Below are 27,143 nucleotides of genomic sequence, written 5' to 3' on the forward strand. Positions count from 1 at the left end.
CACGTGTTTGATCGCCAATGCTGCAAAACCCTTTGTTCTCATCAGTCGAATATTGGGTCTTCTTGTTACTACACCTACCTGTATGATTTAGAATTAGTTGGTATTAAGTATTTCAAAAAGATATTTATAATTCAACGACTTGGATCGTGGACTTTGACAGAATATATAGCAAACATTTGCCAAAGTGACTTTCTGTTGTTTGGGCTGTCTTTATGCTGGGAATCAAAGTGCTTAAATACAGATTACTATGAATGAGAAGCCGCACGAACTGTGGCAAGGAAGGCAAGCATTGATTCTCTTTATATTTCCAAGATGTCAACCCACCATAATAGAAGCATAAATTCATATTCTGTTGTTAGGAAAAGTGGGGTGTTAGTGGAGAATTCTCTGTTAGAAGAATATTAAGTGAGTGTTTTAGGGAATAAAGATACCAGCAGCTTCTAGAGCAAACCATATCCTGCTCGGGGTATTTTAGATTTTGGCCCTTTTTGAGTAAGCTCATTCGTGCACGGTGGAAGGAGGAGAAATGGAGAATCCCAATCAGAGCTGATGCTCGGGAGATACAAATATAGAATTTACCACTCATGGTGCTTCCGAGGAGACACACAATAAATATTTTAAAAGTTGGCACTGCTGATTGGCTTCAACATCGTTTTCCTGTTTAATGCTGTCTTCCATGTTCCGTGTCTAAAAGTTTTGTAACTATCAAGCTTTGTCTTCCAGATGCAAATGAAAATCCATGTTAGCATAATCTCCTATTTGACCTACGAAAAGGCTAGAAAAAGAGGTTCGGGTTCTCCAATCCTTGGTTGCCATTGGTCCACTAGGCACACCAGCGTTACCCCACTCCTAGAGGGCAGATTTTTTAAATATCATAGCCAACTAGAAACTTCCGTGCCCAATGGTAAACAAAATCTACCTACTATTCGATAGCTTTGAAGAATCTTTGCCAGAAGAATTCAGGCTACTCTACTGAACGGTAAGAGGGAAAGCTATTTTGAAAGCCACAGAGATATGTAATTATATCTACTTTTACTAGTTTTGGCATAGCTTAATGGCTGTTTTCTTCACAAGTTCGGGTGTTGAGCAGCGATTGGTGATGGACTAGACGATATAGCGCGGCAGTCATTTCAACAGGGTACACAGTTCCAGAATTGTTCAACGAGACCAGACTAGGCAATGATGTTAAGAATATTTCGCAGCAGTGTTTAATCAATCAAGTTAGAGTGCAGTGTTGGGCAAAGGTCACATCTGCAGGGTTTTTAAACTTGGGCTCTTGTAGCTGACTACTCGAGCCTATGTCTTGAACGACGTTAGGCCTGGATTGCTGACCTAGATATAGCAGCGCTCTTGATAGTTGCCTAATGGGTAGAAAGGCCCTGCAAATTGAACTGAAGTTTGGGGAATATCACCTACCAGAGATTGGGTGGCATTAGCAACTTATTGCAAGCTTAGCTACCAAAGAATATATGTTGTGCATCCAGTTGTTTTTCCAGAAGTTACAAGACATGCATATTCCATACATAGATAACAGAGTTAAAGAACAGAAGGGGGAAGGTGAGAGAGATTTGCAAGGATACTGCTAGTTATTGATATTAACAACATATTGAAAAAGAGTGTCAGTAAGGTTTATCAACAGGGGAAGGGCAGTGATGAAACACAGTGGCAATGTTATATAGTTGCTAGCAACAGAAAACATCTGGACTAATTTAATCCCCTTTACACACTTTTCCAAAAACCAAATTGCGGCATGCTCAAGATGAAGTCCTCCACTGCATCTCAATTTGAATCCGACCATTCTTGGAGTCAATGAGATTATACTTTTCGTTGATTCTTCTATTACTAACAACATCAGCTAGGTTTATAGTAACATACCCCAAAGATTCCTGGTCAAAAAATGTAAAGAAGTATTATTATTTGATTACATAAAAGAATAATGTATTTATATTTCAAATTACATGCAATAGGCATGGAGAAATAGAAGTTTGTTATGTACAAGATCTGATGGTTCATCAATATGATCAAAATGAAAACTCAAAGTCATAAGGATAACCAGTGTTCATGATGAGATCAGAAAGTGAAATAGGAAATCCTATCATATGAAGAAACAGAAGGGTCTCAATACCACGCAGCCTAAAGCTTCTAAATATACCCTCTTATAACGGTTCAAAGAAAGAGAAAAAGGGAATGAAAATGAACGCAATAAATGAAATGTGCACCTTGGGATGCAGTAGCCCTATCCTGGAGGATGTACTGAATACTTCCACATGAACTTTATCATTTGTGGGTGGTTCATCCACCATAAACTGAAATTCATCTTCCCATCTTGGATCTCTGCTTTTCTTTACACGCTGAATCAATCCCAAACACAATTGTCAATTCCGGACAAGAAATCAAAATGTATGACAACTGACAAGAATGCAAAGCTCAGACAAAATATGGTACAGGGATGGACCATTCAGGCAAATATAAAAGAGGTAGCATTGTTGATTCACAATCAATAATGATTAATAGAGGATGCATCCTGGAAACTGCCATATTTATGACTAAAACATCGCATTAAACAATATCACATGTACCAATTATAACCAGTACAGTTCTCACAGTTGATAAATTGGCACTATTGGCAGTTAATGAACTGTGATCTTTTTTTAAAAAGATATTTCAATTTTAAATGATTGTATCAACAGCTGTTGGAATGGAAATATTATTGAAAAAGTGAGAGATGTATTGGAGAATGCAACAACTTATTGACTAAGAAAGCCTAGTTATACACTTTTAGTTTTATGAAACCAAATTTTCACACTGTTGCCTCAAAGTGAAACCATGCTTAAGCATACTAATTTACAGCATATATTTATGGATTACCTTTGTTTTTCTCTCCTCCCCTCTGAATAACAAACGCGCATGTGGGTTTGTATGGTACTTTCCTTCGACATCTTCAGCTTCATGCACTATAATTACAAGCAAACCTCCACCTGCAGGTGTTCCTTCTGGAGCTTTTTGTACCATATTTGATTCTTCAATGTCATTTGGCATCTCATCCTCCTTGAAAGGTTTGTACAGAACTTCCATGACAAGCTGCCCACGTGACTTCTCATTTTGTGGATCATTTGGGTCCATATTTTTCAGCAGCTCAAGAGTCAAAACTTTTGGTTCATCAGGTGTAAGATCTTTCAGTGGAACAACATTCATGCCCATCTTCTCATGTGTGCCAAGCTGATTAAAAGTTAACATACAGCTTGAGAAATACTTGTGGAACATACACAGGCATACATGAGTTGCAAAAACACACAGAAATTTGACAGGTTGGCATGGAATGCTTTAGATCATAAGGTAGGTCTCCTAACAAGGACAAACAGAACAGTAAGGTGTCCAATTACTTCACATCGCCAAATAGAAAGGTTAAGCTGATCTCCTTGGGAACAACCTCAGAGCCTATGGTTAACCTAGACAACTCATCAAAAGAATCATACCTGCTCCCAGTCATAGACATTTATCTCCAAAGCTTGAGTACTTGGATCTTTAACAACAAAATTGAATTCCTCATTCCATTCAGGGTTCAAGTTGCTGTGTTTCACAGTTGTTTTCTTTGTAGAGAGTTTTTCCTCTGTTAGTTTTAGTTTCACATAAGGATCCGATTTCCCCAGAAGATCTTTCTTTTTAAGCTTCATTGCTCTCAGAACCTTCACATCCAGAATCCCAACAGGCTTCTTCATGGCTCTGCCAATTTGGAGAGATTTTAGCAGATAACAGATAAAGACTCAGCTGTCACTGGGAAGCAAGCACAAAGCTGGAATCAACACACTTACTGTTTAGGATCCATTATTTTCACTTCTAAGGCTTTAGGCCACAGGTACATATTTGCAACTTGGTCTTTTATGAGCTCCTGAGAAAACAGTATCCTTGTCAAGCAAAACGAAGTCTAAATAAAAAACTTGGGCATATTAGGATTGCATACAGGATTTCTGGAAAATAAAGGGTGTGATGACTGGCACAGAGATTTGGTAAAGAAATGCTGGAATTCACCTTTACCTTTGGAAAGTAAAAGGAAAAAAGAGAAATGGACATAATGTTTCGCATCCATAACCATCACAAAACAGTGCAATAACCTTTGAGACATGATGCATATAACAGTGTTGTCCATTACAAAACTTAATCCATTACAAGAAGAAACAAGAAATAGAAGTATACCTGGACAAACCTGTAGAGCCCAGGAATGGCCATAACATCTGCCCCAAGTACCTTTAGCCCAAAGTCAACATGTGGCTGCAAAATCAAAATGGAAGATTAGGATAAAAAGGGAAGAAGAAAGTAAGAGGCAAGAAAGCGAGATCCTTCTATACATAATACAACTGTGAACTTTCTTGATGTTTTTTCCAAGGCAGATGATGCTGAACTGAATGATGATGAAACTTTAGGCAGTCGGAAAATAAATACGAGATAAAGTTAATAACACAACTTCATAAAAATTGAGATGACAAATAGGAAAAAAAAAACTCCTAAAAAGGATGATTCTTAGAGACTTGCAATCCCTTTGTTATCAGCATCAAATCCATAACATAGTTCACAAGAACTCATGAATGCAGTACAAACTTGATTACTCAATAAATAACCAGGTATGGCTTGTCAAAATACAACATACCTTGTCCATTAGGGAGACATATATATTGGCAAAACAAGGAAACACACTAAGCAAAGGCTTCAGAGTGATTCGAGGAGCAGCAAATACTTGCAAATCAACAACCTGAAAGACTCAAAAAAATCAATGCACCCCACTGGAAACGCTCATGTACTTCTCTCTCTTGCTCTTGCTGAACCATTTTGTTTACACGTGTGTGCACTCATGTCTGTTCATTAGAGAGACAGTGAAGAGAGAATGTGTACGCATGCCTGTCATGTTTTGTCATGCATATTTCTTTCTCTTAATACACCATTACACTAGCAAATACCTGAATTGTGGCTCTTAATCCAAAAGCTTTAACTGCAACAATGATGTTAGGATTGCCTGCCCACTTAAATGATGGTTCCATAATAAGTTCCTTCTCATCAGTGACATAGACTTTCATTCCTGGCATATAATGAGATCAACAATATGTATCACTCAATAAAATTTTGTGCTAAAATTACAAGGGAGAAGAAAAAGAACAAAACACAGAGTTGTGCATCTGAGCAAGGATATAAGCAAACAACATCAGAACCACATAATCAGAAGCCTAATGGCCATTGTTCAGACTCATTTTCCTTACAGAGCCTGACAGTCAAGTTTTATGGAAGTTGGACTAATCTCAGTTACGCATAACTTTATTTCAATCTAAAAATTAGTTGTTTGTCACGTAAGTAAATGAGAGGGTTATACATCTAAATCCAAAATCTAGTCTAAAGCATAAAAAAGACATCTAGCATGCTACATTCTTTTCAATCTAAAGTCCTACACTTGTGAAAACAAGAGTTTTAAAAATGACGTTTCTATCATGATTATCACGATAATCTGATACCTTGAATAAGTATCTCTTCTTTGCATGCAGAAAAGACTTCAGATCAAGTGATTATATCATGAGAACATGTTTGACATGCCATATGCAGTTGAGGATATGTTTGTAGAATGTGTAGAAGTATGTGTCCAAGAAAGAGAAGTCAACCTTGAAAAGTTGGTGGTAGGGTACCCAGAGTAAGTGTTTCGAATTCAACTGACTGAATTTTGTATTTTGGAATTTGCTCAGCGATAATGGGCTTTGCTATAGTCTTGGCAGTGTTGCAAATTGCCTAGAAAACTTGAAGTGTCAACACTCAGTAAGGAATTCAAAAAAGCAAGGCCAAACAAATATTCTATCCATAACAGGGCAAAGATCATTGCAGTTAAACATACCGTATCCAGATAAGGCCACATGTTCTCAATAATTTTGTTAATCCAGTCAACCTTCAGAGAAACAAAACAGTTACAACCTTGTTGCATAACTTAATACACTTGAGACCAAACATATGGAAATGCCTGGAAAAAGAAATAAGAAATCATTTCAGAGAATAACATACACGGTCAAAATCTGGATTTTTAACCCACAAGGGAATCTCCGGAAGCAACCGCTGCAAAGTTTTTGAGTCTTCCTCGACCAAAGGCCGAATTTTGGGATCCTGAACACATGACATGTTAATAACCAAAAGAAACACTGCAACCACCATATCAATGGTTCAAAAGGCTGGATCATGACATTGGAGACAATTTATATCGTTGTTCTGCTCAATTTAAAATGCTCAGTGAGATATGTTCCCACCATTTACAGTACAACCAAAAAAAGAACAGTGGAAGTAAGAAAGGAAGAGGAAAAGAGTTCACATATTCAGAGAAATTTCTCAAGACCATTCGATTTTGTTTACTTCAATGGTGCATTATACAACAGTCATAGTTCAGAAATATTTATACTAGTAGATTGGAATTTTAAATGCAGAAGTCTTATTCACATGGAAAAGATTTCTTCGTAGTTTTTCCATATGATAGCTTCACTGTGATAATTACAGTTTCTTACTAGGCACTTATGTTTCTATCTGTTTAGTACCAATTACAAACATTTGCATCTAACTGTTCAAACCTGCCGTACGTAGCATCATCAGACATTCAAACAAGCCAAAAAGTTTGGTGATCAAGTGCAGCAAGCAAAATAACAGAAAAAAATAATAAAAAAGAAATGCAGTAAGCAAAAGCATACTACTGTTAATGTTAATCCGAGCAGAGAAAAGCTTCTCATCCTAAAACTGAAATTTTCCCTAGAAAAACCTAAAGCTCACGCCTGCTTGATAATTTCAAAATCATGTTTTTCGACTCAAAAAATGGTGAATATACATCTTCGAAAGTACAAACCTTTGCACAGTGATACAGGAAGTAGAATCCATAAATTGGCTAAAAACAACAGCTGGAATTAACCATAAATATGATCCCATGAATTTGCAGCTCATAAAAAAAAAAAACAGTTGATTGGCTTAGAAAAAAGTTAGCATTTTTAATACCTATTCCTTCTCTCAACTAATAAATGGACAAAATTTAATGACGCTTAGTGAAGTACAAGAACAGCCACCTAGGAAACAACGCATCAGTCAAACAAAATCTGAGAAAGGCAAACGAAGAACCAGAAAATCCACACACACATACACACACACAAAGCAAAACATAACCGGAATTCGACAAAGAAGAAAACAAACCTTAACATCAGTGGGCAGGAAGTAGATGAACATGTAATACCCAATGACGAGCCCCATCGAAGTTCCAATTCCGAAGCCAAAAACACCCAATATAGAGCTCATCACACCCATTTTCAAGGCTTCCCTTTTTTTTTTTCTATTAAGATCGCTCAATTAGTTAAATCAAAGAGGCTTAAAAGTGTTTTGCTCTGTTCAAGTTAAAATAAAACCAGATGGAAGAAAAAAGAGAAACCCAGGGAAGGAATCTGAGTAACTAACATTCTTGTCTGAAGTAAATGAGAGAAGAACGAAAATTTGAAGAGATATTATGGCTTTAAATCTTATCAGGAAGTGCATTAAAGGAGCATTTACTTCTTGTGGCCAATCTTTTACGTTCAAGTAGCCGCTCCATTTTTGGACCTACACAACTGCTTTCGCTGAGGAAATTTTCAAGCGCGTGATCCTTGTTCCTGTGTCGGTAACGTCCAATTGGTTGGTTATGAATTCGCTCCAATTTTTTATCCCCTTTAATTTTTTCTTTTCTAGCTTAAAGAAAACTCTATAAATACTGTTAATTTATTATTGTAAATAATGTTGGTAGCTGTACTCTTTAAAAAAAATGATCATGATGCTTTTGTTGTTTTAATTGAATATAATAATTAAAATCATAAAAAAAATTAAATAAAGTTTATCCAAAATAATTTAAAGACAAAGAAAGGAGATAAATGGCAATATTTTGTAACTGCTACAGTGTTTTTTATGTGTAGCTGAAAAGCATGGTATATCCAAATAAAATATAAACGACTTCTATTGGTCTTCCCATTTGTCTTGTTTCTGAATTTTGTTTATTAAATATACTTTTCTTTAAATAGCCTTTGAGCAGGGAGAAACTTTTTTTGCCCCTTTTTTTATGTGGATCCCGATTCCACCCATCGTCTGCTTCCCAGCATTAATAAAATAATGGCTTTTTGCAGCCCAACACCGTGATGATAACGGTCTCCTCACCCTGGATCTTTTCCGTTGCTCCACCGAAAAAGCTGTTCTTCCGTTATGTGTTGGGAGCCCAATTTCCGTTATTCCGTATGGAGCATTAAGTGGCCCTGTTCGCATATCTACTAACATTTATTTATTTTTTCATATAATATCTTGTAACTTGTTTTTTTATTAATCTCTCGTGGGTAAATTATATGTTTGGAAATATTAAATAGTTAATTTTATCAAATACAATTATGAAAATATTTTTCGATTTAAAAATTGATGATTAAAACAAATTTTACTTTTATATTTATTGAAAATAATGCAACTATGTAATAAGCTTCTCGCTTATTAGGATAGAATCACCTATATAAATAATAGAATTAAGTTAATTAGTAGTAAGATAATTCACTACAAAAATTTATGCAATCATTTCAATTTTGAGAAATGGATTATTGATTTAAACCAAGTCGGTTAAATACTGTAACCTTTTCCATTCACCTTTTTTCTCCAATCATGGCAATTTTTTGTCTATATAATTAGGAGGAAGTTATGGGACATATCAAGTCATGTATCGCATTATTATCATCTCAAATGGGCGAATAAAACCAAAGTCCCCAAGTGACCTATGTGCCCCCCTAATTATCCTTGTCGACAGGTTTGGGCCTACCACGTGTACAAACCAAACATTTATCTCTTGTTTCCCTGTCACCATAGGCAGCCCATCTTCCATCTCAAGAGATTTGTTTTGTTGTCTTATTTCTTGTTTTTTTTTTTCTCCCACTTCTCTTGTCATCTGTCCTGTTTCTATATTCTGAGGAATATGTAAACAGATATTCGATAATCACTGGTACGTTTAAATAAAATTAAGATATTTTAATAATTTAATATTATTTTTAATAATCATATTTTGGTTAAAAATAGAAATATACATGTTCCAAAGCAAGAACGCTCTAAAGTACAAACCAACTTTTATCTCTGTTTTCCCTGTCTCCAAAGGCAGCCCAGCAGGAGAGATTTCGTTGGTTGTTCTATTTCTTTGTTTTCTCTTTCTCCCAATTCTCTCGTCTTCTTGTTCTGGTCCCGTGACATAACCGACCCTGTTTCCATCTCGTGTTTGAGTTTCAGTGCACAGTTAATTTCAATCCCTTTTTTTATAGCTTCGCTGTCTCTTTTACATGGAAATCGACTGAGATTAACTTAAACTTGTGGTCACCATCGCGTTGTGTTCTAAAGTGTTTGATGGCACGTTGCGGTCAGGAATTTGATTGTCTCATTGGCATGAATTTCCAAGGATGTTGACAAAAGTTTCCCAAATATCTACTAGGTCATCACTGGGCACACAAAATGGGATGAAATTAATTTCCTGTAATGAATCTCTCTAATTGAATTCCAAACATATTGTTCGTTACAAGTTGGAATTTGGTTTGGTCAGTCTAGTCACAGACACTGTTTTGTTCTTCGAACATGGGGGGACAGAGTGAGTTGGGGATGGTCAGGACTGGCCCCACAACTGGCGACGTCCATGATCACTTGCCCCAACCGCCAGCCATTACTTTTGAAGAAAAGGAAAGAGTGCCATGGTGGGCTAAAGTCAAGAGGATTGTTGTCCAGATGTGGCCATATATGAAACAAGTTTAGCTCATGTTTTTGGTAGAAATTATTGAATTAATTTGTCCAAAATTATTTAAAAAAAGATATCAAAGGCACGTGCGGTTAGGCATCCGGATGAATAACTTTTGGGATAAGCATTTAGGACCCCAAATCTTGTAACCATCATTCGATTCATTTCTCCACTGACAAGCAAATGAAAAAGTTGCATTCACTTGTCTCTTACTAGAACTTTTTGATGAATATGCTTAAAGCTTCTACATAGAAAACTCGAAAGCCCAAATACAAGCAAGCTTAGAAGATACTACCTTCCTTGTTTTCAAGAAAATAGTTTTTGTGGAGGTGTTAGGCCCAAAGCCCCAAACAATGGAATTTGCAAAATATATGGGTCCGTAATAGCCTGATAGCAACCACTTCTTATTGGGTTAAGCTCCAAATCCATTTAATAGAGAAAAGCAAACTTGATGAAATTTGTTCTTAGGTTTTCACTTATATTAGTATGAAATTTTACATTGCCCGACTTCATTAATTGAATCTTAGTATATGATTTTGAAACATAAAAATTGGTAGCAGCTAATAGTAAATTTTTTTTTTGCTTAACATTACATTGATCTTTTAAATTCTTTTAATCTTTTTTACCCTTTGAAACATTTATATTGTCAAAAATATTCAACTCACAGCAATAAATTTGACTAAAAATTACACATTTTAAAATTATATTTTTTTATTTAACACTCAAAATATTTGCAAATAAGAGTGAACTCATACTAATGGACGGTGGGTCGAAAATATATAACCCAAGAGATAGGTCGACATGATGTGTGGTTGCACTTTTATTGATTTGATCATATTATATAAATTTTTACTAACATTATAAATAAAATATAATTATAAAAGTTACCTATATTAGTAGAAACTACATATTGTTTTTTATATATAAGGGAAAAGATAAAAAAATATTACATCATCCTAAGTCATGATATGCCTGGATTGTTTGCAAGTAAATAAGAACCAATACCATGTGGTGGAAAGTCAAAAATATGTAACTCCAATTCTAAGTTCTCTATATGTATTGTCATCCAATCAACACACTGATTGGCTTCACGATGTACGCGAAAAATTGTAATATCCCAATTCTGTTAAAGAAACTCTTTAATCCCTCTCAATAACTGAGCATTCGGATCTAACATAGAAGATTGAGAATAAATTTTTTATAGAGCTAATTGATAGTACTATTAAAAGTGAAAAAAATACCCCTAAAATTTAAATAACCGTACTTTTTAAATTTTCATTATATATTTTTTTAAAAAAATAAAAATTTCATTTATATAAAAATATATAATTAAAACCAAAATTTGTTCTAGCGAGACTTTTCTTTCAGGGAGAGGTGTTGGGTAGGTGGAAGGGATGAGAAACTTTGTCTTGGATGATACGGATATGTCTAAGCAAAGGTAAAATAATAGTCTCATCTGTTTTTTTTTTTTTTTATTCATTTGACCTTTCTTTTAAGAAACCTAGTTTGGCTTTGTCTATGGAGACGTTTAGATGGCCCCCTTGTTTTTTGTCATGCATGAGCACCAAATTTGTAGCTTTAATTTTTTATGCCCGCTTGCCTTTTTCTTTACTCCAATTATTGCATGGTATCCAACCACATTGTCACCCCCAGAAAGTTCATTTCATCGACAAAGGGATCTCTCCTAGGATTTTTATGGAGGAAACCCTAATAATTAAAGGCCGCCTAGAATATAAAAATGAACAGAAGAAAGGATCAACCATGGCTTGTATCTAAATGGTCGGTGCATCTACACTGATAATCTCACGTCAACCCACCGAATATGATAACAAACATATGATGGGATACAGTCCTGAAGAGTACTAGAGAACTATTAAGACACACGTCAAATTGCAGCTTGTTGTTTACCAAAGTTGAGTAATTAGCTTTATGCTATCCGACCTAAGAAAGGAAATCAGAAGGGAGGGGGGGCATGGGGTAACTGATCATATAATGCATTCCTAAAATCTTTTGCCTTTGAGGTGATCTGCCCTTTTGCCAAAGATGCTTTACCCAGGCTTGCTTTGATCAACCCCATAACTTTTTTCATTTTCTTTTTTTTTTATTATTATTGTATTCTAATTATTCCATTAACAAACTAAAAATGGTCTTCAACATAGGGTACTAAGGGGAATAATGATCTGGAAATTGGTATTCAGTTGTCATCGAAGATTTTTGTACCATGAAAACAAGTTGACTTAGAATTTAGACAAGAATAAGACACTTGGTATTATCAATCTCAAATTATTATTATATAAAACAAGGCTTAATCATTTCATATTTTCATGATTATCACTAATCATATGATTAATAACTAATTTATAAATTAACCGAACCCTAAAACTTGTTGCACCATTATTATACGTCAAAACCACTTACAACTTGTCCGTTAAAAAAACAGTATGATCTTCATGGAATTAATGTTTTCATCTCCTTGCATTTTGAACCATTCCTTAACTATATAAACAAGCCTAATCGTCTCATATCTCCGGAATAATTGCTGATCATATGATTAATAACTAATTTATAAAGCCGAACCTGAAAACTATACTACTAATTAACTCGTTGCACCATTATTATAAGTCAAAATTACCTACAACTTGTGCAAATAAAAAAAATAACATTATGAATCACATTGCATTTTAAGCCATAACTTTTATATATATATACACACACTCGTAGACAAAGAAAGGACCAAAGAAAAAAAATAAAAGAATGAAGGAAGGAGGGCATGATGACTGTTAGGTGCATGTGAAAGCAAAACGACGTGCGATGAAACTTGAAACTGAGCAACGAGAACCAGAAGAAGAAAAGTAATAATCATTTTATTATGGCAGGTATAGAGACCGCCAAATCTATGCTCCGTTGGTTGGGTGTCACCACTAACTGATGATATAATTCCCCGCAGAAACTTTTGAAACTAGTCACGCTGTTTACAGCTATGGGGGTTTTATTAGGTTCCCATTGTTAGGCAGCCTGCCCTTTGAAACAAGGCTGTACTTATTGTAGTATTAATTAATTACGTCTCTTAAATATTATACTTCTTCCCATTCCAATTTTTTAATTGGAATATTCTGAAATGAAGGTTTTTTCACTTAATTGTAATTTATGGTTAAATACAATCTTTTTTAAAGGAGCTTAGATTTTTCCCCGTTCTCCATCTCACTTTCGGTGTGGAAGACCTCAGGTTTTGTCGCTGATGGAAATCAATATCATGAGTCATTATCATGATCTCCATAAAATTTGTTGACAGAGTGCGTCGAGCCGTCAGATTAACCCTATTAATGCAGATTAAGTGGGGTAGGGGATAGATTGTCGTCGCTAAAAGATTTATAATGCTGGCCAGATGATTGCCCCATATTCTTGACGCTCTTAATACGGCGAATTGCGACTTTAGATACCATATATATTTCTCCGAAGATTTAATTTCGTCCTTAAAACCGCAAGAAACGTCCTTTTCTTTTGGATTTTTCGATTTCATAATTAATGAAAAGGTGTTATCTTCTTTTTTGAAGGAATTAAAAGGATATTATTGTTCTCAATCACATAGCGTTGCACTATCAATTTGTACACTCAACATCCTCTCGATACGTGACACATCAATCTTTGACTGTAATTAAAGGATATTAATTTATTTTTCATTCATCTTTATATTAAATTAAAGTTATTCGTATACTTTAATTTAACCAAAATATTAATTGATGTTCTAAAAATACTTAATAAGATTACTTGTTTTTTTAACATCTACTTAATAAGATTACTAGTTAAAGAGGTATTCTTAGAGGTGAGCAAAATTATATCCAACTAATTATTCACTCAAATTAAATATGATTTGGGTAAAACAATTCGATCTAATTGGTCTATTGGATCTATTGATCCAAAATGTTTAGTATAATTAGTTTTTTGGTCGGTTCTTGATTTTAAAATTTTTAGACTAATTCATCAAAAAAAAATAAAACTAATTTTTTATATATATTTATATATATAATTTTTTATATATATTAAGAAGAATTGATAGTAAACTTAATTAATAATATATTTAAAATATATTAGTTTATTATATGTACGTATACAAATTACAATCATTGCAATGAATTTTGTTTATATATATTATTTATAAATCTGTATTAATATGAAATTATAAATTATATATTTTAAATGATATAACTTATATATTAATTTTATAATATATAATAATAAATATTTTATATATTAATATGTTGTAATTATTACACATTGGTAATGGTTCGTAATATAAAATGTTGTGAATATATATAAAATTGAAAAAATATTATATATATTTAATTTATATATAAACATTACTATAACTTATAATAAATTTTATTTATATGATTAAACTTAATAACCTTATTAATTATCATCTTAGTTTTTATAATATGTTGTTTATAATTAGTTATTATTTATACAAATTTTGATATAAAATATTATAACATATCAGTTATGTCATTAATTTTATATATACATAATAAAGTAATATAGCATATATAAAAATATATTTAATTTATATATATAAGCATTACTGTAATTTATAATAGATTTTATTTATATGATTATACTTAATAATTTTATTAGTTATCATTTTAATTTTTATAACATATTATTTATAATTAGTTATTATTTATATAAATTTTAATATAAAAATTAAAATGTTATAACATATAAATTATATTATTAATTTCATATATATATAATAAAATAATATATTATATATACACATATTTAATTTATACATAATTTATATATTTTATAATTATTGATGAAATTTAAATATTTTAATATTATAATTTGTAAAAAAATGATACAATTTTGACTCATTAGATCGATCAAATCAATTTTATATTTAGTCAATTTAATATTTTTTTATATTTAATTATTTTTTAAAAATATTTAATCTGTTTAATTTTTAAATATGATAAATTAAACCATTCAATTTACCCACTTACTTACCTTACGTAATCTTATTTAATCTTATATGATTTTTTAAGTATTGAATGGAAATAGTTTTTTTTTAAATAAAATAATTATTTTTATGATATTTGTAAAAAATTTTGTTAAAGATTACATCACATTAATTAACGTGAAAGAAGGTCACGTGCAAGGCACCGACCAATAATGGATCGGAAAATCACATCAAGAATGGTCAAGAATGGCTGACATGTTGACACGTGAACGAATCCGAGAAGGTCTTGAGTTGTGTTATTCTAGGACCATTCTCAATCGTCATGGTCCTTCGCTCATGCCTCTGCCTACAAAAAAGATCTAATATATTTTAATATCGTGTTGCCCGCGGTCATTCCCTGTGCACGAGGTAAATAAACATAAATGAAAAGATTACGGGTCCCACCAAGTGGGATACGTGGATGGCTAGGATTTGTTCCAGTCCCTTTCAAACAAGACCAACCTCGAAGAACCCGAGGCAAGTGATCAACGGCAATAATCTCCTCAACGGCTATTTCAAATAATTGGATCCAACGGTCAAAATCGAATCGGCGGCTGCCGCCCAACTGTGTCCCCCGGGTCTTGGACTCAGAGGGGGTAGCCGACTGAAACGGTTGTCGGTAAATTAGGAGGAATACTAACATTTTAATTATAAAAATGAAATTAAAAATACAAATACAGTAAAAAGAAAATAAATAAAGTAGCCGTTGGGTTCATGGCTTCTATAAAAGAGGCACCGAGCTGACACAACATTCATGAAAGTTTGGTACAGAAAATTTTAATAAAAAAAATATCCAAGCCCCCTTAGTAAAAAAAAGGGTCTTTTGGATCCGTTTCGGATCGAAATATTAAGCATCTTTCCCTTGATGAGAGTAGATTTTTGTATCTATAAGAGAAACCCAATATTTTGATCTTATTTTCTCTTGATGAGGTTGAGAAATAGATTCTTAGCATTTTCCTGAAGTTATAAACATTCCTTTTTCTGTTTTATCGTCGAGAAAAATCTGTAAAGATTTCCTCTGAGGTGTATAGATTTTGAAGCTTCTGTTTTCAGACTTTGGATCATATTATTTTCAAAGATCATTTCCTCTTGTTTTTATATCGTAAAAGCTTTCCTTGTTTTCCTTGCTTTCCTGTATTTGTTGTCAGATTTTTATCTTTCTTTCAAGTTTTTCAGAAGTTATAAAGGAAAAGGCAGATTAACCCAATATCATGGATGCAATTTTCATGTCATCTTCAGCTGAGAAATCATTTTCTCCATACAAGCAACTCAAGAATATTCCAAAGAGAAATTCGGGAGCTCATGTCGTTTCAAAACCAAGTGAAAACTTACCTCCTACGAACATCATCCATGGAGGAGGACTGCTGTTTGCTCCTCCATCATCTCTCTCCTTCTCTTGTCCTCCTTCAGCTTCTCTTTTCAATCCATTGTTCTATCAAAATCATCACCAGCTGCAGCAACAGCAACCACCTCTCCTTCCTCTTCCAACCCCTAACAAACCTCTCCATAGCTCTCTCCCTTCTCGAACCCGGAGCCTTTCTTCCTCTCCTTCTAACAGGAAAAACAACAGGAGCAGAGACCAATCTCTCACACCAAGGAGATCAAAATCAAAGCAACTCACTGGCAAAGTAGAGGAGCCAAAGAAAGATTCGAAGCCAGCAGATCAGGCAACGAAAACACAAGCCATAAGTAAGTCATTTGTCATGGCGTCAGCTAACAACCCTATAGGACCAGACCCGAATGATCTCCCTAAGGTCTTAGCTTCATCGTACCTAGCAACAGGAAACGTTGCGAAAGACTTGGAGAAGTTTTCAGGTTCTGTCTTTACTCTCTCCCCACCACCTAGCAGCCTGCCTTTGCCTAAGTTTTCGCTTAGACCAAAGCTTAGTTGCAACGCTGAAGCTGCTGGAGTCGATGCTGGAGCCACTGACAATCTCCGACGGCTCCTACGTCTCCGTTGAACGACGAAAGTTTTTATTGTCGTTCCGGTTCTGGTGCTGTGTGAATAGGGTCTTTTCTGTAAATAAAGGCCTTGCAATAAGGGTATGCTTTCCTTCACCAGGCAGTAACTTTTATTTTTCCTTTTTCTCGTTCTACTCCTTAATTTTCTTCTGTCATGGGAAAATATTGTGATCACCTCCTGGTTTTTTTTTGAATCTGAGGTGCGCAAGAGGAAGAAAAAGAAGGAAGGTTCCTTTCTACGGCTTTGGGTCAAGAGATTGTTGAACTTTTTTCTTTGTTTTCTACCAGTCATAGTGTTGTTTTGTAATTTAGATCCGTATGCATGAATATTGTGATCACCACCTTGTTTTTGAATAGGGGTGAACATAAGTTACGTTGTAAGGCTTTGCCACTCTCTTTGTTTTAGTTTGATGATTGCAAGGGTGTTCTGGAACAGAAGATTGCCAGAGAATGTTACTATCTTTCTTATTTAAATCAATAATACTACATGCATGATATCTGCAAAGCTTGCTCAATTGCATGATTCTATTTCATTGTCCATAGAGTACAGTGAAGCATGGAAAAAAGAAAATTTTATTTCTTGTTGGATATATGTGATTTTATCATACAAAAGAAACAGGAAAAACAAGGCACAGACGCGCAAAACCAGGAAAATAAAACAAAAAAACCGAAACTAACAGAACTGATTACAATCTCTGAACAAAAATCCCACTGTTTAGAATCTCTGAACAGCAATACTCCCAATGTCCGAAGCCGCCCCCCATAAAGTATGTTGTTCCTTTCTCTCCAGGACAAAGTAAATAACAGCTTACCAGGCTAGTCTAAGAGAACCACAAGCAGTATGATTCTACATGAAAATCACCTCATATGGTAATGAAACTTGTCAATATATTCTACACACATACAGTGGAACAAAATTTTTTCAATAAAAAGAAGGAAGAAAGGTGATTGTTTTAATATAACTTTTCCTTGATCCAAAGACAACAACATGATTGAAGATAAGTCTCAAAAACCCTTAAAACTGCTCCTGCCTCTCACACTGGTGCCCGCAGCTCTCGAAAGTTGAACAGTGACTCAATTTTCTGTGTCCTTAAACTTACAATTTGGGCATACAAGGAATACTGTCTGCCCTTCATCAGCTGATCTCATCTGTACAGGAAGAGAGAGCGAGACAGAAAATAATAAGTTACATGATCAGGAATCAGATACACAGAAGAAAAAAAACTGCTTATTGAGATGTAGTTTTACTTGTCTGGTAGTGTACTCAAGCTCTGGATGTCCACACTTTTTACAAGTCTGTTTGATCAACTGCATATAAAGTTAATACTAAAACTGTGAGTAGCAGATTTCAAGATATGCCTCTATCTTTAACTTTATAAAAGTAATTACCGCTGCTGATTCTTTGGTTTTCATCCCTTCACTAACATGTGAGATGCCCAGGTCTCTCCGTATATCCTGCATCATTAAAAGCACATGGGGTAAAATAACTTAACATCAAGAACATGAAAAGAGGCGTAATAGAGAGAGAGGGAGGCTATCAGCAAGCAAATGCAACTAGCTGATCTAGATACAGGAAAAGAATCCATCTAGCTGCATTCATAATAGATTAACCATTCTTCATATGCATTCTATCAGTACTCTCTAAGCTACATCATAGAAGAAGAATTGATTTTTCTTTGAAAAGAAGAAAAGGGAAAAACCAACAATGACCGACTTATAAGATGCCAATGTGGAGCACTTTCTCATATACTCCAGCCACTAGGAACATCTCAATATGTGAAGGAAAAGTTGCGGAATCTCTCTTATCTCTGATCCAGAACAAGAAACCGGCCCCAATAAAGAAAGAAAACAACATCCCAATTCATTTGTAATCTCACTCTTGTCTCTCGATGATATTCAGAATCAGCATAGCCATTTGATTAAAAAGACCGTTCATTACAATCATAATCTTTTTCCAACACATAATTAAGCTGCCATCATCATATCAGTGATAGCTAGCCAACAAAATATAAGTACCAAAGTTCAAGGCATACCTCAGCAGTAATGGTGTAACCTATTTCTCTACCCAAAATCCCTGAAAGATATTGGTAACAAACTCAGCAAAGTAGAAGATCAAGAAGATAAAACACAACTTTACATAGGTTTCTCCAAAACAGAAATTTACGCAACGATTAAACTGCTAGTAATAATATTTCACTGAATGATATTAACTGAAAATAGGAGCATGGTTATGAAAACACAAGACAAATCCAGTATCTAAATAAAGTTTCTATCAGTTCTGTAGAAAACAAAGTTCCTAAAAGTTTGGATTGATCACGCACACACAAAAAACAAGCCGTGAATTTTGAAATAAATCAAGTGGGTACCTTTTGCACTTGGCTTAAACTTGCACAATGGGCATTCAGCATACTTGGGTGATACCAAAGACAGCATTGAACCACAGAAGCTACAGAACATGAAGTCACGTGCTTGAGAATATGCCATGAATTTCCTTCACCAAACTGTCGACTGGGGCATTTTATTACATGTCAAAGAAAACAGAAATAATTAAATAGAGAGCAATTTTTTTTTTTGTGTGAATAACAGGATTAAACTAGCACAATTGAACCATTAAAACCAGTTCTCTGAGAGATAACTACAAACGCTTGTCACCCAAGGCTACCCAGACACATAGAGTGAGACACCACATTCAAGTTCCCATTTTTTTTTTTACTTACAACACTTCCCGAAAAGAAACAAAAATATTTCCAACGGATTCAAATTAAAATTTAGTGAAAAGGACATAAAAATTCATGATAAACAAGACAAAAAAACCCAAAAATCTAATTATTAAACCAATAAAAGCTAAATAGAGAACACGAAATTGGGGAGCTCACCACAACGAAAGGTAAATCTTAATTCTTGTTCTGTAATGAGTAGCTTCGACCAATGTGGCCGGGAAACTAATAAATGATAAACCCTTCTTTCTGGTAAGCGTCTCAGAGAATTGTTCAAGTATAAAACCCTAGAGGCGGGAGCCGACCAGTTAGCGCTTAGGCCTTAGCGTTTACGTAGGTCCATGCGAAAGGCTGGGTAGAGGCTCAATCAAATACTTTCTACTTTGGGCCCCAGGCTCCTCCAGAGAGCCCATTGTTTTATTCGACCTAACACAATAAAGAATTCATCATTAAAAATGATAAATTCTGTAGGCCAATTTTGTAAATCAAAGTTTAGGAAGTTGTTTACATTTAATAATTACTCTCTCCGTCTCTTTTATTTATTTATTTAATACCTCAAAATGAAAATATCCTTTTCTTAGACATCTAATTTTTTATTTTTTAATTATAAATTTATTTTTCATAATGAAAAATATTAAGAAGTCTCGAATATTTATATTTATAAAAAAAATATAAATTTTAATATAAAAGATATCAAATTCAAAGCTTTTATCTCACTTTTCATGAGAATAAAAAAGACAAAAAAAAGATGAGAGGCAGTAGTATAAATTGCTTCGCTCTTGATCACTGACGCTGACACTGACATGAAAGTTCTTTTGAGAATATGACAAGTTGCAATTATTTCTTCCAAAAATTCTATCCTAGTCAGGAAATGAGATGTTGGTATAAACATCAGTTAACTAGACAGCGTCAACGGTGACATAAACTGTAAAGTTTAAGTACTCAACCTCAAATTCTGGAGAAAGGTGGGATGATTTGATTAGAATTTAATGGCCGAAGGCAGTCCAATTTAACATAATGGTTCAAATTGATAACAATGGAAAAACAAATTATAGGAAATAAACATTATTCACATTCCCTGATTTCGGTAAAATGTCAAAGATCATGTCGGAAATGTAATCCCAACTAAGTGGGGTGGTGGGCAGAAAGACAAAAGTCTGATTCCAAGATTGCTTAACTCAACAATGGAAAAGAGTGGGAAAAATGGTTCATTCACGAAGGCTCAATGTTCAATTCCAGGATGATTTACCCATTTGATTAAGAGTACCAAACACCCTTTTGCATACTTCCATTGGAAGTTTATCAAATCTTAGCAAAAAAATGTTTCTAACATCACATGGTGTGGTGGTGGTCCTTCACTTTCCCCTTCATGATAGAGAGCAGCTCTGTGAAGTTAATTTGTCTAATTATTATACTAATTCTTTTGTTTCCCAAACCAGGGTCCCCAATGGAAGAAAAGATGGCTGTTAAGGGGCTGATGATGGTCATGAAACAACAAAACCGGCTTGGGTTCTTTTGGCTTAATTGCTTGGAAGTTGACAGCAATTCGACTTATGTTTTCTGTAAAAATAAAATAAGTAGTATCGATTAATTTCAAATGACAGTTAAGGAGCCGAGTAGTTGGTTGGCCAACTAAGTTAACTTTACATTTATAGGCGCGGGAGAGGGCTGCCTCTCATCAACACCAACACAGGAACCCCATGACTTAATTCCTTTCCTGCTTCGTTTCCAGTATTTATCATCTATCTCAATCCTTCCCAAACATTTGTGGGCGTGGTTCTTCTTGGTAAAATGGAAGAAGTGGAGCTCAGTGACCAGAATTCGCATCCAAAAACGGAGCAACCATCGAGTTCGGCCAAAAGCAGACCTGTTTCATTCCTCGGCCTATTTGCAGCTGCTGATAAATTAGATTACGCCTTGATGTTTTTTGGAAGTTTAGGGGCGTGCATACATGGGGCTGCTCTGCCGGTGTTCTTCATTTTGTTTGGTCGCATGATTGATTCTTTAGGACATCTGTCTTCCAATCCTCAAAAATTGTCCGCTCGGGTTTCTGAGGTACTACGCAAATTCAATCCCTCTGAAATGTTTGTTTAGTGATGACATGGAAACTTGCTGGTTTAGAGTATGTCAAGTCCTGTCGAGTAGAAACGTGTGCATTGTGTCCTGTTGTTCGATCTATAACTGGTTCAACAAAAATTTGTTTAAGCAATCATCAGATTGTCTACTTCCAGTGAAGTGAGTCAGATGAAGGCCATCAGGGCAATTCTTGCGACCAAGAATTGAGAGAAGTGGCTGTTGGACTTTTGTTCTATAGTAAATTCTACAAAGCATACAAACAGGGGATGAAAATTGCAAAAATACAAACTGGAGGCATTTCCATTATCAATTCTTAATCCTTTTTACTTCTTTTCATCCTCACTTTTTTCTTCCAATTAGAATCCAGCATCATGTTAGCAAAAATAGTATCTGAATTCTCCTCAAGTGACCAGATTTTGCTTGATATTTGACATCTTCTTTCCTGCAGCATGCTCTGTACTTGGTCTACCTTGGTCTTGTTGTTTTCGCATCAGCATGGATAGGTATGTTTCATGTCTCTCAGTCCTCTCTGGCTGCTACAGTTTCCATTTTTTTTTTCAAAGTACCCCTCAGCTTTGCTTTGCCTACGGCAGTATTAACATCCTTGTTGATATTATCTTTTCAGGTGTTGCATTCTGGATGCAAACTGGGGAAAGACAGACGGCTCGTTTGCGTCTGAAATACCTTCAGTCAGTTTTAAGAAAAGATATAAGCTTCTTTGACACTAAAGCCAGAGATTCTAACATTATTTTTCATATTTCAAGTGATGCAATTCTTGTCCAAGATGCAATAGGTGACAAGGTATGTTACCAAAGAGAGGAATATGATGGTTCTCAGATCTCAGAATGTTCAAACTTTGATAAGATACTTACTTTAATACTATTCTTGTGTATCCTGACGCAGACAGGCCACGCGATCCGTTACCTTTCTCAATTTGTTGTTGGGTTTGCCATTGGATTTACATCTGTATGGCAGCTTACACTACTTACCTTGGCTGTAGTTCCGCTGATAGCTATTGCAGGCGGCGCTTATACCATTATCATGTCTACTCTATCAGAAAAAGGTGAGGCTGCTTATGCTGAAGCTGGGAAGGTCGCAGAAGAGGTAAATTACATGCACGATAAAGACTCAAAACCATTTTTCCTTCACAAGAAATACCAGGCTGGTAGAATTTTAAGAATGAGATTGAATATTTCTGCTTCAAATGGTTATTGATTTTATTTCACTGTGAGTATGTCCGGAAGTTATGTGTCCTGGGCTGAACCCAAGTTAGGCCATCCTTTTGCAGAGACTCCATGAACAACTAACAAAGAAAATTCACATATATTTCAATTTAATTTGATAGCCATGCCAACTACTTTTCTTGATTTCTCACTTATGGAGGTAGCTTTTTTTTGGCGTCTTAATTCAGGTTATTTCACAGATTCGCACAGTATACGCATATGTAGGGGAAGAAGGGGCAGTAAAGGCATACTCTGATTCACTTAAAAATGCTCTTAAAATGGGGAAGAAAAGTGGACTTGCAAAGGGGGTGGGAGTTGGATTTACGTATGGGCTACTGTTCTGCGCCTGGGCCTTGCTTCTTTGGTATGCCGGCATACTTGTCAGACACGGTAAAACAAATGGAGGGAAAGCGTTTACAACGATTATCAATGTCATCTTTAGTGGATTGTAAGTATACTCTGAATGTGGTAGCAAAATTTGTTATGCTGTTTTATCTCTCGTTAATCGAAATTGATGATAAAAAACAGGTGTTTTGTTTCCGCAGTGCTTTAGGTCAAGCAGCGCCAAACCTTGCTGCCATTGCTAAAGGCCGGGCAGCTGCTGCCAATATCTTCAGCATGATCGAAACAGACTCAAAGCCTTCAAGGCAGTCAGAAGGTGAAACCATCTTGCCAGAAGTTGCCGGAAAAATTGAGTTTTGTGAGGTCTGTTTTGCTTATCCCTCGCGGCCCAATATGGTGTTTGAGGATTTGAGCTTCTCCATAGATGCTGGGAAGACGTTTGCATTTGTAGGTCACAGTGGTTCAGGAAAAAGCACCATTATATCCATGGTTCAACGTTTCTATGACCCCATTTCAGGTAAGACCAAAATTCTGGATTGAGTTACAATCGTTTCACTTCTCAATGTTTAATTTATGGAACTTTAGATTGTGGCTGATACACCGGAGTTCAACAGGTAAAATACTATTGGATGGACATGATATTAAGAATCTCCAGTTAAAATGGTTGAGAGAACAAATGGGATTGGTTAGTCAAGAACCAGCTCTGTTTGACACAACGTTAGCTGGCAATATACTACTTGGTAAAGAAGATGCAGATATGGAGCAGGTTATAGTAGCCGCCAAAGCTGCTAATGCACATTCTTTCATCGAGGAACTACCTGATAGTTATAACACACAGGTGTGCCCTCCAAACAGGCCTTGCATTGTACAGGAAACTGAAACAATTAACAGTGGCCCTCCTTTTGTGATGACATGATGGCCACATTTTAATTTTTGTTGTCTTACCTTTCTCTACAGATGTGTGACTGTGACCAATGCTTAAGTGTGATGCTTTGACAGTTTGTTAATTTTAGGTCGGAGAGGGAGGAACTCAGCTTTCTGGAGGGCAAAAACAAAGAATTGCCATTGCAAGAGCCATGCTGAGAAACCCAAAGATATTGCTTCTAGATGAGGCCACCAGCGCTCTTGATGCAGAATCAGAGCTCATAGTTCAGCAGGCACTAGATAAGATAGTGTCAAATCGAACTACAATTATCGTGGCGCATCGATTATCAACTGTCCGAGATGTTGACACCATCATTGTTTTGAAGAATGGCCAGGTTGTCGAGAGTGGGAACCACATGGATTTGATATCTAAGAATGGAGAATACGCAAATCTAGTGAGCTTGCAGGTATCAGAAAACATTGCAAATTCAAGCTCTATATGTTCTTCTGATGCTTCTGGAAGTTCTAGCTTCCGACAACCTCCCAACAGTCAAAATCCTGGACTGGATTCACGGTCAATTTCAATAAAAGAATTGGGGCAAAGTGATCAAAATTCATCTCAGCAAAACTTTGCTCCTACTCCATCAATAGGGGAACTACTAAAACTTAATGCACCAGAATGGCCCTATGCACTGCTTGGCTCGCTAGGTGCAATTCTGGCGGGCATGGAAGCTCCACTATTTGCCTTTGGAATCACGCATGTCTTGACTGCATTCTACTCTCCTCATGATATCCAAATTAAGAAAGAGGTTGAAAGGGTGGCTCTTATATTTGTTGGTCTGGCTATTCTCACCATTCCAATATATCTGCTGCAACACTATTTTTACACCTTAATGGGAGAGCACCTGACAGCTCGTGTGCGTTTATCAATGTTCTCAGGTTCTTTTCTACTTTTCAATCTAAAGATGATTCTGATCAATACAATTAGATTGATGGAACATTCATCACATAGGCAAATCCTCTACAGCATAAATTGAAGTACATTTCAGTTCTTCATATTTATTGTATTATAGCCTAATCAGATTTTTTTTCTTCAAGTGCAGCTATCCTTTCCAATGAGATTGGCTGGTTTGACATGAATGAGAACAATACTGGTTCATTAACAGGGGCTTTAGCTGCAGATGCAACCCTTGTACGAAGTGCTCTAGCTGATCGGCTATCCACAATTGTCCAGAATGTAGCACTTACTGTGACAGCATTTGTGATTGCGTTCACTTTAAGCTGGCGCATAGCGTCTGTTATCATTGCCTCTTTTCCCTTACTCATAGGTGCTTCCATAACTGAGGTATGGTTTAGAAACTCCCTTAATTGCAATTAGGTTGTTTCAATCATGTCGGTTAATGGCGCTGCACTCCCTCTATTTCATTTTTTTCTTTCTTCAAAATTGCAGCAACTATTTCTTAAGGGATTTGGAGGGAATTACAGCCATGCCTACTCCAGAGCAACTGCTGTGGCACGCGAAGCAATTGTCAACATTCGTACTGTTGCTTCATTTGGGGTTGAAGACCGGATCTCAATCCAGTTTGCCTCTGAACTAAACGAACCAAATGAGCAAGCATTTCTGCGAGGCCATATTTCAGGTGTTGGATATGGCGTATCACAGCTATTTGCCTTCTGTTCCTATGCCCTAGGCCTTTGGTATGCATCAGTGCTAATCAAGCAGAAAGAATCCAACTTTGGAGACATCATGAAGTCTTTTATGGTTTTGATAATCACTGCATTGGCAGTAGCAGAAACACTTGCTCTCACACCAGACATTGTGAAGGGGTCACAAACACTTGGGTCTGTTTTTGGAATTCTTTACAGGAAAACATCAATAGAACCGAACGATTCCACATCAACCATCGTATCTGAGATCGGAGGAGATATAGAGTTCAGAAATGTAAGTTTCAAGTACCCAATGAGACCTGATGTCACCATTTTTGAGGACCTAAACCTGAAAACTTCAGCTGGAAAGAGTCTAGCCGTAGTTGGACAAAGTGGGTCAGGGAAAAGCACTGTGATCGCACTAATTATGCGATTTTATGATCCCATTTCCGGGGGAGTCATGGTTGATGGTTATGATATTAAGACATTAAACTTGAGATCACTGAGGCTGAAAATGAGTTTAGTTCAGCAGGAGCCAGCATTGTTCTCAACCACAATATACGAAAACATCAAGTATGGGAAAGAGGAAGCATCAGAGATTGAGATATTGAGAGCAGCAAGAGCAGCCAATGCTCATCGATTCATCAGCAGAATGCCTGAGGGATACCAAACTAACGTGGGTGACAGGGGGGTACAGTTATCAGGGGGCCAAAAGCAGAGGGTGGCAATCGCTAGAGCAATCCTGAAAAACCCTTCCATTCTTCTTCTCGATGAAGCTACAAGTGCATTGGACACAGAATCTGAGAAACTAGTCCAAGAGGCTCTGGATAATCTCATGGAAGGCCGTACCACAGTTATGGTCGCTCACAGGCTATCAACTATTCGCAATGCAGACGCCATTGCGGTGCTGCAACAAGGAAAGGTAGTTGAAATTGGCAGCCACGAGCAGCTGGCGAGGAAACCTGGCGGTGTCTATAAACAATTAGTCAGTCTACAGCAGTAGAGGAGCACCCATCACCCCTGAGCACAAACCTGATATGCAGCTGCTTGAAAACGAAACTTAGCATTAAAATTTTCCCTTGCTTGTCCACATTCCGCAAGCATCCGAAGCATACAGTAGTTTCTATAGAATTTTATACATGAATATGTTGTAATCCAAGGAAAATACAATCAATTATTAGTGTTGTTAAGACTGCAAATTGCTGAAAATGATCCTATGATCTCTTCTTAATATGATTTGTTCCCAAATTTCAGTAAGCACCATTTCTTGATCCTGCATCTTTTGCTTTTGAATTGATCTAAAGTATTTTAAATATGTATCATGCCATGGATATAAGTTTTGTCAATTGACTCTCAGAATTTATTGTCTGCAAAGTTCAGTCTATCATCATTAATGTAATAGCTACCCTTCCTTTAGAAATAAAATGACTGGTCTACGCTCATTGATGATATTTTAGATTGTTTTTCATTTAAATATTGAAAAAATCTGAATTATTTCATTCTAGATAAAAAATTATTTTTTTATCTTGTATCATATTCAT

The 27,143-nt window shown here is 35.6% G+C and overlaps 4 protein-coding genes across 5 annotated transcripts; 2 read left to right on the plus strand and 2 right to left on the minus strand.

The window, feature by feature from the left end:
- Positions 1,559-7,613, minus strand: LOC18591579 (synaptotagmin-2). The gene is made up of 12 exons (XM_007017784.2): positions 7,195-7,613; positions 6,034-6,132; positions 5,870-5,920; positions 5,643-5,766; positions 4,953-5,071; positions 4,646-4,747; positions 4,195-4,269; positions 3,813-3,889; positions 3,477-3,723; positions 2,869-3,219; positions 2,220-2,351; positions 1,559-1,886 (listed from the first exon to the last, which is right to left on the minus strand). Exons 1-12 carry the CDS (start codon positions 7,303-7,305, stop codon positions 1,755-1,757), a joined length of 1,620 nt encoding a protein of 539 aa, XP_007017846.1. The 5' UTR covers positions 7,306-7,613; the 3' UTR covers positions 1,559-1,754.
- Positions 15,524-17,248, plus strand: LOC18591580. The gene has a single exon (XM_007017787.2). It carries the CDS (start codon positions 15,983-15,985, stop codon positions 16,730-16,732), a length of 750 nt encoding a protein of 249 aa, XP_007017849.2. The 5' UTR covers positions 15,524-15,982; the 3' UTR covers positions 16,733-17,248.
- Positions 17,284-19,790, minus strand: LOC18591581 (DNA-directed RNA polymerase I subunit RPA12). Of its 2 annotated transcripts, none has more exons than XM_018126238.1 (6): positions 19,610-19,790; positions 19,100-19,234; positions 18,767-18,807; positions 18,123-18,188; positions 17,982-18,041; positions 17,284-17,882 (listed from the first exon to the last, which is right to left on the minus strand). In XM_018126238.1, exons 2-6 carry the CDS (start codon positions 19,215-19,217, stop codon positions 17,808-17,810), a joined length of 360 nt encoding a protein of 119 aa, XP_017981727.1. In that variant the 5' UTR covers positions 19,218-19,234; positions 19,610-19,790; the 3' UTR covers positions 17,284-17,807. The 2 variants fall into 2 exon arrangements, with proteins under 2 accessions (XP_017981727.1, XP_017981726.1); XM_018126237.1 differs by having other exon boundaries at positions 19,100-19,241.
- LOC18591582 (ABC transporter B family member 13) lies at positions 21,125-26,859 on the plus strand. Its single transcript, XM_018126331.1, has 10 exons — positions 21,125-21,505; positions 21,975-22,029; positions 22,152-22,327; positions 22,430-22,630; positions 22,938-23,197; positions 23,295-23,608; positions 23,706-23,929; positions 24,105-24,894; positions 25,059-25,300; positions 25,406-26,859. Exons 1-10 carry the CDS (start codon positions 21,242-21,244, stop codon positions 26,603-26,605), a joined length of 3,726 nt encoding a protein of 1,241 aa, XP_017981820.1. The 5' UTR covers positions 21,125-21,241; the 3' UTR covers positions 26,606-26,859.

The sequence above is a fragment of the Theobroma cacao genome, chromosome 8, assembly GCF_000208745.1.
Source record: "Theobroma cacao cultivar B97-61/B2 chromosome 8, Criollo_cocoa_genome_V2, whole genome shotgun sequence".
NCBI lineage: Eukaryota > Viridiplantae > Streptophyta > Magnoliopsida > Malvales > Malvaceae > Theobroma > Theobroma cacao.

What these genes read in the sequence shown, in the direction of transcription:
- LOC18591579 (XM_007017784.2), bottom strand. Translation starts at nt 7,305, where the DNA reads ATGGGTGTGATGAGCTCTATATTGGGTGTTTTTGGCTTCGGAATTGGA. An exon ending in CCTACCACCAACTTTTCAAG is followed by an intron (nt 5,072 to 5,642) that starts GTTGACTTCTCT and finishes ATTATATGCCAG; the next exon opens with GAATGAAAGTCTATGTCACT. An exon ending in GATTAAGAGCCACAATTCAG is followed by an intron (nt 4,748 to 4,952) that starts GTATTTGCTAGT and finishes TGAGTCTTTCAG; the next exon opens with GTTGTTGATTTGCAAGTATT.
- LOC18591580 (XM_007017787.2), top strand. Translation starts at nt 15,983, where the DNA reads ATGGATGCAATTTTCATGTCATCTTCAGCTGAGAAATCATTTTCTCCA.
- LOC18591581 (XM_018126238.1), bottom strand. Translation starts at nt 19,217, where the DNA reads ATGGCATATTCTCAAGCACGTGACTTCATGTTCTGTAGCTTCTGTGGT. An exon ending in GTTTAAGCCAAGTGCAAAAG is followed by an intron (nt 18,808 to 19,099) that starts GTACCCACTTGA and finishes AATATCTTTCAG; the next exon opens with GGATTTTGGGTAGAGAAATA. An exon ending in TTGAGTACACTACCAGACAA is followed by an intron (nt 17,883 to 17,981) that starts GTAAAACTACAT and finishes CTTCCTGTACAG; the next exon opens with ATGAGATCAGCTGATGAAGG.
- LOC18591582 (XM_018126331.1), top strand. Translation starts at nt 21,242, where the DNA reads ATGGAAGAAGTGGAGCTCAGTGACCAGAATTCGCATCCAAAAACGGAG. An exon ending in CTGGGAAGGTCGCAGAAGAG is followed by an intron (nt 22,631 to 22,937) that starts GTAAATTACATG and finishes GTCTTAATTCAG; the next exon opens with GTTATTTCACAGATTCGCAC. An exon ending in CTGATAGTTATAACACACAG is followed by an intron (nt 23,930 to 24,104) that starts GTGTGCCCTCCA and finishes TGTTAATTTTAG; the next exon opens with GTCGGAGAGGGAGGAACTCA.